Below are 15,404 nucleotides of genomic sequence, written 5' to 3'. Positions count from 1 at the left end.
AAAAAAATAGGTTTCTTAATATCCACTTGTTAAATCCGTAGAGAAGGAGAGTAAACTTTCCTTTCAGCACCACCAAGCTGCCGCTTATTTTCTCTTCTAGAAGGTATCATTCAGAAAGCCATAATTTCCAGGAGTTTTGTTAAATATATCTTAGAGTCCCGGGGACCAAGAAAAACTTTCTCTTTTCAAAAGCTTTCTCCACTTCCTCCTGCGCATTCTTACCCGGCTGCCAGCTTCTTTGTGGCGGCCATTGCAGACCGCCGCTGCACCGTCTTGGGAAAAGGGGGTTCTGCCGGCCGGGGAGGGGGTCTGCAACACCCCCAAACCCCTTCCCGGATCCCCCCTATCTTCAGCTACCCCTGTAGGGTAGCCTAGCTCCGAACCCGTCCGGATCGGAGCACCAAAAATGGCTAGCGCGGCAGGGATCGCGCAGAGTCGCAAATCCCTGCCGCTCGCGAAGCCGACAAACCGGAAGTCAGAGAGATGCCCTTCTTGAAATATTCTACCAAAGAAATGGTTTTTCAGGAGTGCAGAGTAGGGTCAATGCTTGTAATTCAGCCACTTAAATCCCTGGCAAGAGTTGGCTTTGATAAATTTTACAACAGTCTTTGTGTAAGAAACATAACATTTTTTTTCTCTTGGTTCGAGGACTATGGAGCTGATTTGCTCGTGTATTCCTTTATTTCAGATTATAGACAGGCATAGAAAAGTTATTTTTCACTGTTTTTAATTTCCTCTTTCTGGTCAGTGAGACAATTTTTAATGCTCCTTACTTTCTGTCAGATAAGCAATATGATATAGTTATGGTAGCTAGATTTTGTGTGCAGTTAATAAAATCTGACTTATTGGAGGCTCACCTATTACTTGTAAATAGACTATGGCTGTATTTTATGTATTGATCTTTGTGTTACTATACCACTCTTTGGCTTAAGAAAAAGAGCTATGCCAAGAAATGGAGATCCTGTATCCACAATCTTCTCTGGAAATTGGAATAGTTTTTGCCTTCCCAAAGTGCCTTTAACAAGGATGTTTACTCTCTTAAGTAACTGTGGAGGTGGCTAGCATTTCCTAATGTTCAAAGAAACATAAGTATTCCATTTACATTTTTACATTTTATTTGATTTGTCAATCGCTTACAAGATACAGGTATAAGAATAAATGTAGTTTTGAATACATGAGATAGATACTTATAAGAAAAATAAAAAAACAATAGGACAGGGACGGTAGGCACGATTGGTGCGCTTATGCACGCCCCCTACAGGCCTCTTAGGAAAGGGGTGAGGTCAACAGTAGACAGTCTAAGGTTAAAGTTTTTGGGGTTTGGGGAAGAAACCACAGAGTCAGGTAGAGTATTCCAGACATTGACCACTCTGTTGCTGAAGTCATATTTTCTGCAGTCACGTTTGGTGCAGCTAACCTTGAGTTTGTATCTATTGTGTACTCTTGTATTGTTATGATTGAAGCTGAAGTATTCATTTGCAGGTAGGACATTGCAATGTATGATTTTATATACTATATTTAGATCGGACCAGAGGTGGCGTAGTTCTAGGTTTTCTAGGTCTAGAGTTTCAAGTCTGGTGGCATAAGGTATTCTGCAATGAGTAGAGGAGTGGAGAACTCTTCTTGTGAAATATTTCTGGACTTTTTCAATTGTGTTAATATCAGATACATGATATGAGTTCCAGACTGATGAGCTGTATTCAAGTATAGGTCTAGCAAATGTTTTGTATGCTCTAGTTAGTAGTGTGATATTACCAGAGAAGAAGCTACGTAGGATTAGATTAACAACTCTTAATGCCTTTTTGGCTATGTAGTTACAGTAGGCTCTAGCACTTAGATCATTAGAGATGAGTACTCCAAGGTCCTTGACAAAGTTTGGATCCTCAACAAGGTCTTGACTATTGAGCCTGTATTTTATTTTCTGATTTTTTCTGCCAATATGTAAGACAGAGCATTTATTTGTTGAGATTTGAAGTTGCCATTTGATTGACCATTCTGATACATAGTCAAGGGCTTTTTGGAGGGTAGTAGTATTGTCTATGGTGTTGAATAGCTTTACATCATCAGCGAAGAGAACACAATTGCTCTTAATATGATCACAGAGGTCATTTATGTAGAGTATGAAGAGAGTTGGTCCTAAAACACTGCCTTGGGGGACACTACTGTTGACAGGTACAGAATTTGATAGGACGCTCCCAATTTTGACCATTTTTTGTCTCTTTGACAGGAATGCTTCTATCCAGTTATGCAGTTGTCCAGAGATACCATAAGATTTCCCCCTTTTTTTTAGTTATTTGGTTTAAACTAGTTGAGTATTATTTATATCATCCATCCTCAAGTGGGGCATCCACCATAATTAGACATCATCTACCCCTGTTACCAACAAACAGAATAAAAGATTGGGAATTATGGTGAAGAAACCCAAGACACCTGATTGGTAGCAGACCTCCAGAGCTGTGGTGAGCTACCTCAGATGAGATGAGCTACCTCCAGAATTTCTCACCCTTTCCCAGCAGTTAAACTCAGGAATATCCAGAATTTAAATTTGGGAATATTGGCATGCCAACCTTAAAGTCTACCCTGGATGAATAATTTGCATACTTTAGTATCTTGTTATGTGGCTGCCTGTACCCTGGGATCACATCCTCAGCATTCAGCAGTAAAATGATCCATTTCATCATTGCAACATTTTTTTTTCAATCTGTGGTTTGGATGTTTTCAAAATTAAGGGTGGGAATGGAATTAAGAAGTTTCTGTGAAGAAAAACCGCTTTCATTTTCATCCTTAACATTTCCTTGCCATGCAAAAAAAAATAATCACATTGCTGGAATTCAGTGAGAAATTCAATTCATTTTGTACTAATAATGAACAGCATACGTTTAGAATTGGAGGTGGTTGACTTAAAGAGGAGAATAGAAGTGGTTTGCTTCCCAGGGATCTCCTGTTCCCAACCTCACCCCCCCAAAAAATGTAATTATGCATTTAAAACTGATATTTTTTCTGAGCTTTGGGCCTCAGTATTGGGCAAGTGTAGTAAGCAGCTTAGTGTAGTAATTGTGTGTTTGGTTTTTATGCTGTGCGATGCAGTCTTTTTTAAATTGCTTTCATGGTCATTGCAGGTTAGCCACTCAGCATCCATTGTGAACTGGGTGATCCTATAAAAATGTAGATGAGATAAATAATCAGGTAACAAAGTGCAGCTTTGGCCTTCTTTGTGATGTTTCCTGAAAGGCTGGAGGCTGACTCCTTAAACTTGTCCTCCCCTTGCTCTCTTCTCTACAGTTGTATGATTTGTGGTTCCATAACAAATAATAACACATCTGTAGCTGCTGATTTGTACCCTTCACTTTCCCTGTGATTTTTCTAAAGGAAGGAACATTAAGTTGCTCCCATTGTTGTAAGAGTAACAAGGGCAGACTGTCTTTGTCTGCAGGAAGTCCCACTATTTGGTGCCATTTATTTAATGTTGTTTATGAAAGGGGAATGGCCGGAACAAGAGCTATAATGAGATTTGGGTCCTCAAAAACCCACCACTTTTTTCTCTTGGCAGACAAGCTAAAGAGATTGTATTGAAGTACGAAGGTCGGCTGACTCGGACAAGAGGCTATCAAGCTGCGGGAGCAGAGGTTGGTCTGGTTTTCATTAAAAGCTCCAGAGCTCACTTTTCATGAAAATGAGCCTAGCATTTCTATTTGCAGACAGAAATATTTCTAATGATATCATTGTCATCTCAGTGAAAATGAGAGATATTGTTTACAGATCTCTTTTTTTTTTCCTGGCAAAGCTTTCTACCTTTAATGAGTATATCAGGGAGAGATTCATTGGGGAAAATTCACCTGCTGTGTATTATACAGCATCTGAGCACCAACTATCTATCATCTGTAGCCTTTGCTAGGCTAAACTTTTTTCATTTAGGTTGTTGAAATGGTTGTGCTATTGGTTTTGAGTCCAAAGGCTTTCTGAAGTTTGAGCCTTTGGTTCAATCCTTCTTTTATTAAAATACTTCCAGCAGCAGCTGTAAAACTGAGCATGCATTATAAAATTCATTAGCCTTGATTACAGAATAGATTATATGTTGAGTTGGTTTAGAACACATTCACCAACATTTGAATGCCAGTACATTGACATTAATCAATGGAATTTGAAAAAGTTGGAGAAACACACATTAAAAGGAAAACTGGTTTTTCTGTTTATGTTTTGGTTCAGAAATACAATATTAAATAGATTCATCTCAATGACAAAGTTAATTATTGCAGCTACTATGTATCTTGTTTTATATTTCAATACTAAAGTTTTGTGAAGATTACAGAATTACATTAAAATATTACTAATATTTCAAATACAAATAAAAATATTTCAAGAATGTAATTACTAGAGCAAACATATTAAGTAAAATACTGGTGAATTGGAGGAAGAAAAGACAGAATCAGCAACACAATGTGTTATAGACTGTATATATTCTAAATGTGTGTGGCTATTTTGTTCTTCTAGCTATGGAGAAAATTTATAAGGCTTGCATATAACTTCATGGTCATCTTTATTCCTTGGGAAATGAGAATCAAGAAAATTGAAAGTAAGTATATATGTCTTCAAAAATTCAAAGCATTGAATAAAAATAAAATGCTAGGAATTGGGGTTGGGCTAATTCAAATCCAGTTTCCATAACTTTATCATTATGTCAGACTTTAAGACAAATTTATTTTTTATTTTGGAGCTATGACCCTAAACATGCTTTATCAGAGTAAATTCCATCAAATCAGCGAGATTTGCATTAAATAAGCATGTAAAAGGCTGAGGTAGAACCATTTATGATTGTCTATTAGAATAAGATAAAACACTAACTAGTTAACTAGTAGGCATGGTATCAACATAGTGATTGTCCAATATTGTTTGGTTCTGGGTTACTTGCAGGACTGCATCTCCTCACTAGCATTGGCATGACTTACATTGATCATGCAAGGAAAAGTAGCTGGCTTTCTGCTATTTCTGGAGGTCAGATGGACAGAAGCTCAGAAGGTGATGGAGCTCAAATGGCCTCCTGTTGAAATGGAGCTCAAATGGCTTCCTGTTGAAAATTCATTTGTCCCCAGCCTTGTCTGCCTTCTGGCAAAAGCTGAAAACACCTTTTTTAGAAGATATTGGAGGCCTGATATGATGTTTTATGTGTTTCCTTGTGTTTAGGTCACTTTGGCTCAGGGGTTGCCTCTTACTTTATCTTTTTGCGCTGGCTGTTTGGCATCAACATTGTTCTCACCATCATGACAGGAGCCTTTGTGGTTTTGCCAGAAGTAAGTGATTCTTTTAGACTTCCAGATGGAAACCAAAACTTGTTTTAGGCCAAGAGGGGACAATTTGATCTTGATTGAAGGGCCTGAAATGCCTCAAAGTACCTTGAAGTGAATTGAGGACATCATTTGTGGTATCATATGAACCGAATACTTGAAATGGTCTGGAGACAAATTCAATAAATTATTTTCTACATGAACTAGGTGATGTACAAGTGTTGTAAAACCTACCTGTCTACCTACCTATCTAATTTCCAGACTTCATTTTGTTTCAGATCTTGGCTGGAGATGCCTTTGGAACTACTCCCAACAAGCAGATCCCCAGTGATCAATTTCATTCTGCACAAGATCTGGATACCATCTGGTCTTTGGGGGCAAGCAAAAAATCTTCCTAATAGACACACACACACACACACACACACAAACACACATTTATTAAACAGAATTGCTACTGATAATTATATTATTTCTATTTCTATAGGGTTACCTTCAATACTCCGTTTTGTTCTATGGATACTATGGGCAGGCAAGGAAAATTGGGAGTGCTGGTTACCGACTGCCCCTTGCCTACTTCCTTGTCGGAATGGCAGTCTTTGCCTACAGTTTTATCATTCTCTTGAAGAAGTAAGGCGGGTCTTTTCATAACAACCATCCATTTAAAATAAATAAATAAATTATTTGACTTTATCTCATTTGTTGACTAGGAACTGCAAGCAACAAACTGAAAAACAAAGGAGATTGCTTTAGGTTTCCACCTACATTCACTCCTCCTGAAATGTTAATTTAGAACTCCTGATACTAAATTGACATTTCAGAAGAAGCTTCCTATGAAGGAGGTAGATGATGCATCAAGAATATGTCACACTTCTAGAATTACTAATGTTTATGGTAGACCTAGGCAATGAAAGGAAGTGTAAAATTACCCTTAGATATTTTACCTGTCCTTGCAATCTTTACACTTACGATTTTATCTTCTGCAAATTACTCCAGTAGGCCAAGAAGGGGAAATACTTAGCCTGTTTTTTTATTTTTTGTTTTGGAGGTGGGAGCATAGGATAGAGGAGGAGATTTCATTCTACTATCAGAATTCTGATCAGAATTACTCCCAAACCTCAGTGTTTATGTACTTGCTGTTTGCAATGCACTGATTAACTATTTAGAGCACTCTGATCCGTTTTTAAGCACTGTTTTTGAATGGACTGGTTCATACTGGCAAACCAAGCACTGAGCATATGTGAACCAGCTTTTGGGCAACTTAAAGCAAAAAATTGCTTTCCAAACCGGAAAAAAGTCCTAAACCAAAATGTGAGGGATACCTTTCTGAACGCAAAGCCATTAAATGACCTACAGGAATTTAAGGTCTTCAGTTCTCTTCATTAGGCAAAATGATAAACAAAATCAAATATAAACAGGGTAAAAATAACAGGGGGTGTAGTGATGAGATTGCACTTATGATATTAGGTAGACTTAAGAATAGGCTGACATATCTCCATCAGAGACTTTCAAGATCTGGGCTGAAGGATAACGATCTATGGGTCTTTTGGTGGTTATTTTCCAGGATGGCCAAAAATTCAAGACTGAGCCTTGCAAGTGCTTCTGATGAAAACTACACTTTTTGTTGGCGATTGTTTTGTGCCTGGGATTACTTAATTGGCAACCCTGAAGCTGCAGAGAGCAAATCTGCTGCTATAGTGAACAGCATCCGGGTAAGCTAATCAACGTTCAAACGTGAAAAGAACAGCTGCCTATGATAAGTGGATGAGACAGAAACACCAAAATGTTGTGTAGAGTCCTTAGAAGGAGCATCAAAACAAATACATACATCTAGTCAGGAGTTCCTTGAGAGGAAGAGGACCCACTCCTGAGATGGCAAGTGTGGGAGTGCAGCTAAGACTTAAGGTCATAGTCCTAGGAAACCTTAGTTAGAAACAAGTCACACAAAACTGTTGTCTGAGTGGGCAATTTTACAGCTGTTTTATACACTATTTTGTTTTTGTTTCTTTTAAGGAAGCTATATTGGAAGAGCAAGAAAAGAAAAAGAGCACAAACCTGTATGTATGCATATAATTTTTCCATCTAGTGATATGCAATTGATCAGAGAGAGAGAGAGAGACTGAAGCCAGATCTCTGTCATTTAAACCTATTATTATATAAGCTACTGAAATGATTTGAAGCTCTTTTCTTCTTTTACCCTTGTGCTCCCCTCCTTCAGGGCGGTGACAATAACCTTAAGGATCATTGCAAACATCTTGGTGCTTCTCTCTCTTGCTGGAAGTATTTACATCATTTATTTTGTAGTGGATCGATCCCAGAAATTGGAAAGGATGAAAAAAGAGCTCACCTTGTGGGAAAAGAATGAAGTAAGAGCACATTTTCTTAGCTTCAGACTTTATTTGCAAAATGAGGAAAAAATGGCCCTGATCCTTTTCCTCCTTCATGGAGTTATCTATATGGTTTATGAGCCATGATGGTGAAGATGATACTATATTGGATATCCTCTCAATGTGCATGTGGTTTGGGATGCTTGTTATCCACACTCCTGCAAAGCTATGGGAGAAATTTCATTCCATTTGTATTTTGATACCAACTTTCTTCATTTTAGACTTTCAAATCAATGAATAAACTGAAACTTGACTGTATTTTGAAATGCCTGGGGCTCAAAATATTTGCATGCTCACTTTTAAGACATCATATAAGAATATGTTAAGAAAACACAGGTCCCCAAAGGCATAATTTGCTGAAAATATTAAATATATGCATTCTATCACACAAAATCTCTTGCTGAAATCTGGCTTTCAAGAAAATGAATGTGACTAGAAATACCCATACAAAAACATGGGTATCATTCTCTCTAAATGCTTTTGTTGGTGAGTGTTTATGCCCAGGATTACTTAATTGGCTGTATTTTTGAATTGTGACACCTATCTGTCAAAGATGACGTCCTATCTCAGTGAAGAGCTATATTCTGATATACATGATGCTTTAATAGTTCCATAAAAATCAAGCACTGTTTTCTGAAAATAACACATTCTTCTCTTATTTCCAGGTGAGTGTGGTTGTCTCTCTGATCACCATGCTTGCACCATCTGCATTTGAACTGATAGCTGCATTAGAGATGTATCACCCCCGGACTACTCTTCGCTTCCAGCTTGCCAGGTATGGGAAATCAACCGCATCACAACAACAGCAAAATGAAAATGGCCTCTGATGTAGAGGTGGGAGCAGGTTCTGACCGGTTTTGGGGAACCGATAGCGGGAATTTTGAGTAGTTCAGAGAACCGGCAAATCCCAGCTCTGACTGGCCCCACCCCCATCTATTCTCTGACTCCCATTGAGTCCCAGCTGATTGGCCGGGTCTTCTTTTGTTGCCCTGCACAGGAGAATGGAGCTGGAAAGCAGGTTAGTGGGGTGGGGAGGGAATGGGATTTTGCAGTAACTTTCCCACAGGAGTAGGGATGTGACAGATGGAATAGGAGTGGGCTTACAGTGGAAAAAACATTTGCCAATTTTTGTCTCTTGGCCTTTTTTTCCCCCCACCAGAGTTTTGGTCTTATATTTGGGAAATCTCTACAGCTTGATCATTGCACTTCTGGATAAAGTGGATAGCATGAGCATTGTTGTAAGTTGCAAGTCTTAACCATCTCGTGTAGCAAGATGGTCTCTGTGCTTTGCAGTAATCCCCTTGAAACAAGTAGGGATTTTGCACCTGAAACTCTCTGATACTTCATTGAAAATAAGGATAAAGTGTTAACTCCCTTATATTCTGACTTGTCCCTTTCATTTGTAATATTTGTTTAAAAATATTACCTCATAAATATGATCTCATTTGGGTTGGAATATAAGAATGATTTTATAACAGAAATTCAACCCACATGATTCGTGACATGACAGGATAAGTTGTATTACTGCAGGTAAAAAAAGAAATAATATATCAGAATAACAGAATATTCAATTCATTTACTTCCATCTCTTAACCAGGGATGTGCTGGTTGTTGTGATTGCATTCTAAAAAGTGATATTGAAAAGACAACATTAAGTATACTCATGATAAGAACTAAAATGCTTTGATTGAATTTAAACGTTTTAAATATTTTTTTCTCTCAGCACACTAGCAATTATAATATAAGCAGTAATTTTGGGGTAGGAGGGAAACTCCAGGCTCTACTGCCTAGATTTTGGCAAAGTCCATTTGTATTTTTGAGGCTGCAGGCTGTGACTTAAAAGCTTTAAACAGGACTGGAAAGGTGGAAGGTCCACTCTCTGAGGTTATATTTCAATGTATGATTTCAGGAGACTGAAATTCATAAAAATAGAAGCAAGGCCATGGATACCACTACCTTCTTAGCAGCAAAAATCCTTCTGGAGCACAACTTTTCAACCCCAACTCCAAATATGCAACCGATTAAGAATGGCACTTTCCTTCTATCTGAGAATCACACCCAAAGCTATGCTCACCTGGTTGAACTCAACAATACAGCACCTTATGACACCAACAGTGAAAGTCACCAAAGTCAATGCTGGGAGACCTATGTTGGCCAAGTATGTCTCATCCTTACCCAAGCTATTTTTTTCCTGTGAAGGCACCAGAACTGAAGAAATGTTTGGCACGAAGATCAAGGGAGGCCTATCTTCCCATTCTTACTATTTTTGCTTCTGCTGTTTCTAAAGTATCAAGGACACTGCTTGCTTATTTTTTTTTTTTAATAAATACTACACTTCCAAATATGTTACCCATTTCAATGTTAAATGCCTAGTAGGTAGTAATACATGTTTTGGGTTGTGTTTTTGTTTTTTTTAAAGTGTTACCATTGGTCATTGCATTCTGTTTGTGGTTTGTTTCAGGAGATGTTGAAATTGTCAATTATCGATATGCTGTTCACAGTAGCTAGCATCCTCCTGATTGATTTTTTCCGTGGGCTTTTTGTCCGGTACTTAAGTGACTGCTGGTGCTGGGATCTGGAAAGCAAGTTTGTGAGTATAGGTTTAAACAAATAATAAAAAGGTACAAATTGGAGCCATGGTGGCGCCATGGTTAGAATGCAGTATTGCAGGCTGACTCTGCCCACTGCCAAGAGTTTGATCCTGACCGGGTCAAGTTTGACTCAGCATTCCATCCTTCTGAGGTTGATAAAAGGAGGACCCAGATTGTTGGGGGCAATAGGCTGACTCTGTAATCTGCTTAGAGAGGGCACAGTGAAGTGGTATATAAGTCTACGTGCAATTGCTATTGTTATATTCCCTTCCTAAATCTTCCTTCTCCATTGCTCTCAGTGAGTGGTGCATAACACTTTCAGCCAATAGATGGCAGTGTTCCATTTATTTCATCTGAATCCATAAACCAGAGAGCAGATCTCACATTCACAGAATGCCTTAAATCAGTATTTCTTAAAGTCTGGACAGAGAACCCCTGAAATCCCCCAAGACCCAAGCAGTTGTGGCAGCAAAGATACCAGAATTCATAATACAGTAAATAATGATAAATATAACCCATGCAAACAGAAACTCTTTCTTCCTACATAATTTTTTAAAAGGGTCAAAGGGAACTGAGAGAAAAAAGTGCAAGAAACATCGCCCCAGATGTATTTCTTTTAAAAAAAGAATTTCTTACTGAATCTTTTGTTGTTGTTATTATTTTGCAGCCAGAATATGGGGAATTCAAAATAGCAGAAAATGTCCTGCATTTGGTCTACAATCAAGGGATGATCTGGTAACAAATTAACTTCTATATGTTTATTTTAGAGATTGTTAATCTTTGAAGAACTCACAGTCATATTATCTTTGAACCCCAGACTGTAACTGCATTCCAAAAAGGGAAATTGTTTATTAAGGGTTGTATAGTGTTAGCTTGTCTGCATTAGTAGTTCCTTGATTGGTGCATTGTTTACTTGATAGTTGGTCTATCTTGGTTTGAATCTCTGCTCATATGGGTGATGGCCAAATTAATCTCTTTATATTGGCCACGCTCATCAATAATCCAACCCATCCCATTCTGAGTGAAGCTAGGAAAAACTTGTTCATTAATTGCCTACTTCCTAAATTAACACATTGACGAGTGGGCTCTGGTTCTCCCCATTCCTAGGATGGGAGCCTTCTTTTCCCCTTGCCTGCCCGCATTCAACGTCCTCAAGCTGATTGGGCTGATGTACCTGAGAAGTTGGGCAGTGTTGACCTGCAATGTCCCTCATCAGCAAGTCTTCCGAGCTTCAAGGTGGGTTAGTTACTTCACATATAGGCCTGTATCATCACAGAAACAGCAAAACACAAACGCTTCTACAGTAATTGTTCTCACAATTGTTGGTGAAAATAAAAACGAAATGAAAAGAAACATTTAAAGATCAAAAAATCAAATAGATTAGACACCTGCGTTTGTTTAATTTGACTTAGCTTTTTAAACCTAAAAGTTAAAACTTATTGAGTGTACTCACAAAGCATAGAATCGTAAGGCTGGAAGGGATTTTGGAGGTCTTCTATCTAGTCGAACTCCATGTTGGTACTTGGCCTTATAGTTGGGGTTTCAAAAAGCCTTAAAATACTAGGGATGTAGGGCAGGGGTGGGATTCAAAATTTTTAACAACCGGTTCTGTGGGCGTGGCTTAGGTGGTGGGTGTGGCTTGGTGGTCATGTGACTGGGTGGGCACAGCTTGGTGGTCATGTTACTGTCTGGGCGTGGCCAACTCAATATCACTCACATCGAAGCACGCATTTCCTCGCCTGGCCTCTCATGACTGTGGGGATGCTACAACAGTCGTAAGTGTGAAAAATGGTCATAAGTCACTTTTTTCAGTGCCATTGTAATTTTGAATGGTCACTCCACACAAGCAAAGTACCAGCAAAGGAAGGGAAAAAACCCCCAGAGACATTCCTGAGACAGGAAGTCTAGTCCTGCCAAGAATGTAATAAGGGTTAACGGAGAGGCAGTTTCTGTAAGCAACACCAGAATGTTTCCTTCCTGCCTTCCTTACAGGATTAGGCCAGTAATTTCTTCTAACAACCAGTTCTACGAATTGCTTAGAATGTTAACAACCAGTTCTAGCAAATAGGTGCGAACTGGTAGAATCCCACCCCTGATGTAGGGTATGTAACACTTTGTGTACAATGTGACCTTCCTTTTCAGATCTAACAACTTCTACTTAGCTATGCTTCTCTTTATGCTCTTTCTGTGTATGCTCCCAACTATCTTTGCCATTGCCCGCTACAAGCCATCTCTAACCTGTGGCCCATTTAGGTAAGTGGATACTGGCATTGCTTCATTTAACATTTTAAGCAACATTTAAAGTAATCATTTACTTTAAAAAAAAACAGGGAAACCTCTACAAAATCAAAGTTCATTCCACAGATAATGTTATTGGAAGATATTGTGATTGTGGAGTGCTGATTTCTCATAATTAGATAGCTCTATGTGTGTATTTATGCACCATTGTCATAAAATGAAAATAAACATGCTATAAAAATAAACAATATTTGAAAGTTTGGGTGCAATAAAAAAAACTGGGTTGAACTGGGATGGGTTGCTATTCAGATTGCTGATCTACACCTCATAATTGGCTTTATTTACTTGGTCTTCTGAGAGTTGAGGTTCAGCAACAGGTGGAGGTCACAGGTTGCCTCTCCTCAAAATGGAGGTAGATAAGAAGCCTTAAATTCATCTTGAAAAGTTTTTAATCCCAAGTTGTTTTAGAGGAAAGTTGTGGTCTATTCTAGTATGGACTTTATCCTTCCAGTTTGCTCAACTGGTGGTTATTTTTCCCCAGGAAAATAAAAGGCACAAAGTTTTCCTAGCTCAGAGCTTGGCTGTGAACAGAAAATTATTTTGAAATGTTTAATATGCTGCAGATTTTCTTAGACAACAATTGAATGTTTTTCATCTAGCGGGCAAGAAAAAATCTATGACATTGTGTCTGAAACTATTCGAAATGACTTTCCTCCCTGGTTCAACTCTGTGATGGCTTACATCAGTAGTCCTGTGGTGGTTCTTCCAGCTTTGTTATTACTCTTGTAAGTCTAAATACTTTTATTTGATTTTATGGTCAGTATTTCGAGTGGATGCCAAGGTATGTGTCCAGAAGAATCCGGCCATGCCATTATCCTGGGAGAACTTCCATTTTAGCCAGCAAATGAGAAATACTGAAAAAGATCTCTGTATTTAGATAGCTAATATGTTGGGTTATGCCTAGTGACTTTTAAGTATTAATCATGTCTGCTCTGGCTTAGTTTCTAAATCCAAATAAGGTGACTATTTGCCAGTTGCTGGGAAGAAATCTTATTATGGAAACAAATTATTGTAATTATGTTTATTCAGGTCTTTCAATTCAGTGTGATGTAAATCAAAGACATCTCTCCTGATATTTTTTTTCCCCTCCAGCATGCTAATATATTACCTGCAGAGTATTGCGAGGTCATTAAAATTCACCAACAGCCAACTAAGGATGCAGATCCAGACAGTAAGTGTTGACCAAATGCTCATACCGTGTTTTTGATTTTTTTTTTTTTAAATTGATTCTTAACAGAAAGAATGAATCAACGGGTGAGTAGCAGTGCAGATCACTTTTATACCCACAAACTTTATTTGATGTTTGAGCACAGTGGTTTTTTTCAACAGAAATATTATATAAGGCTAAACTTTTAACCAATTAATTTGGAGTCTTCTTTTAGGAAAGAACTGAAGACAAGAAAAAAGTGGTCAAAATGGCAGCAGGTGAGCAGAAACTTCCATGAGGAACTTGGCATTATTGGACTGTATGTTCAGTCATCTTTTTCACAAAATGCAATCATAATCAAAAGCAAAAGCAGTCATATGAAACATACAGAGACTAGCCTAGTTATATTTACTGGCTGCAGAAAGAATCAGAAGATTCTGACAAATTTCAGAGCAATGCATTAATTAAAGAATCGGCTTTTGAAATTCTTAGAACCTGAGCTACAATCAGAATTCAAGCATTCTGCAAGAATTCTGGGCAACCTGTTCTCACTGAGGTTTTGAATTTAAGAGTGCACTAAGACATACTTCATTTTACTTTGGTTGTGGCTTGGCATGTCATGGTTTATGGTTTAGGATAATGTGTTAATTCAGCTGCTGGTTCTTGTTTAACAAGCCATGATTAAAGTACGTCACATTTTAACATGATGGGCAAATTCAGCTGGAGGATGCTAGTTGAGTTACCAGGGTTGTGCTTGGGTACTCTCATGCATGGATCAAATATGTACTACACTGTATTGATCAGTTCCAGCTGATGACTGAAGAAGCTATGATTGATTTTTTCCTAAACTTTATTTTTTAGCTAGAATCCAAAAAGTGGAAGGAAATGGCAAGAGGCCCGAACAGGAGACTGAGGTCATCAGTCAGGAGTCTTCAGCTCGGTCCTCAACCCCTAGGAAAAATGGCAGTGTAGTAAACTTTGAGTCTCCCAAAGCCAGCCAAATACAGACAATATCTCAGTCAGTACCACCACCTGAAATACTGAAAGCAGCGGGGCCATCCCCAGCAAAAGATAATCCAGGTGCTCCAACACCTGTAGCACCGATACCCGTCACTCCAACGCCTCCTATTCCTGAGATGGTGAAGCCTAGAACAGAACCTTCAGTCAACAGGTAAGACCCTTCTCAGGAACTAGAGAGAAACCAGAAACAGTAACTGGCCAAAGTCTCCCAGCAGGCTTTCATGTGGGACTAGAACTCACTGTCTCCTAGTGATTGGCCCAAAGTCATTCAGATGGCTTCATGCCTAAGGTGGGACTAGAACTCACCATCTCCTGGTGATTGGCCCAAAGTCACCCAGCTAGTTTTCATACCTAAGATTGAACTAGAACTCACTGTCTCCTGGTGATTGGCCCATAGTCATTCAGATGGCTTCATGCCTAAGGTGGGACTAGAACTCACTGTTTCCTGGTGATTGGCCCAAAGTCATTCAGATGGCTTCATGCCTAACTAGAACTCACGTGGGACTAGAACTCACTGTCTCCCTGGTGATTGGCCCAAAGTCATTCAGATGGCTTCATGCCTAAGGTGGGACTAGAACTCACTGTTTCCTGGTGATTGGCCCAAAGTCATTCAGATGGCTTCATGCCTAAGGTGGGACTAGAACTCACCGTCTCCTGGTGATTGGCCCAAAGTCACCCAACT

General features: G+C 38.8%; 1 protein-coding gene across 1 annotated transcript in view; it reads left to right on the top strand.

Annotated features, from left to right (window-relative positions):
- Window positions 1-15,404, top strand: part of TMC3 (transmembrane channel like 3) — a 44,408-nt gene that overhangs the window by 27,639 nt on the left and 1,365 nt on the right. Inside the window, exons 3-21 of the mRNA XM_087972862.1 lie at window positions 3,551-3,626; window positions 4,492-4,573; window positions 5,182-5,288; window positions 5,561-5,659; window positions 5,767-5,909; window positions 6,844-6,991; window positions 7,293-7,336; window positions 7,498-7,645; window positions 8,332-8,441; window positions 8,826-8,904; window positions 9,576-9,824; window positions 10,128-10,256; window positions 10,925-10,992; window positions 11,365-11,493; window positions 12,400-12,510; window positions 13,155-13,280; window positions 13,648-13,726; window positions 13,938-13,980; window positions 14,564-14,873. Coding sequence (XP_087828988.1) covers window positions 3,551-3,626; window positions 4,492-4,573; window positions 5,182-5,288; window positions 5,561-5,659; window positions 5,767-5,909; window positions 6,844-6,991; window positions 7,293-7,336; window positions 7,498-7,645; window positions 8,332-8,441; window positions 8,826-8,904; window positions 9,576-9,824; window positions 10,128-10,256; window positions 10,925-10,992; window positions 11,365-11,493; window positions 12,400-12,510; window positions 13,155-13,280; window positions 13,648-13,726; window positions 13,938-13,980; window positions 14,564-14,873 — 2,280 coding nt within the window. The remainder of the gene's footprint in view (window positions 1-3,550; window positions 3,627-4,491; window positions 4,574-5,181; window positions 5,289-5,560; window positions 5,660-5,766; window positions 5,910-6,843; window positions 6,992-7,292; window positions 7,337-7,497; window positions 7,646-8,331; window positions 8,442-8,825; window positions 8,905-9,575; window positions 9,825-10,127; window positions 10,257-10,924; window positions 10,993-11,364; window positions 11,494-12,399; window positions 12,511-13,154; window positions 13,281-13,647; window positions 13,727-13,937; window positions 13,981-14,563; window positions 14,874-15,404) is intronic.

The sequence above is a fragment of the Notechis scutatus genome, chromosome 11 (genome assembly GCF_049901735.1).
Source record: "Notechis scutatus isolate UNSWTSFEM ecotype Mainland chromosome 11, rNotScu1.2, whole genome shotgun sequence".
Lineage (NCBI taxonomy): Eukaryota > Metazoa > Chordata > Lepidosauria > Squamata > Elapidae > Notechis > Notechis scutatus.
Note: the sequence above shows the minus strand (reverse complement) of the source record. Positions and strands in the feature narration are given on the sequence as shown.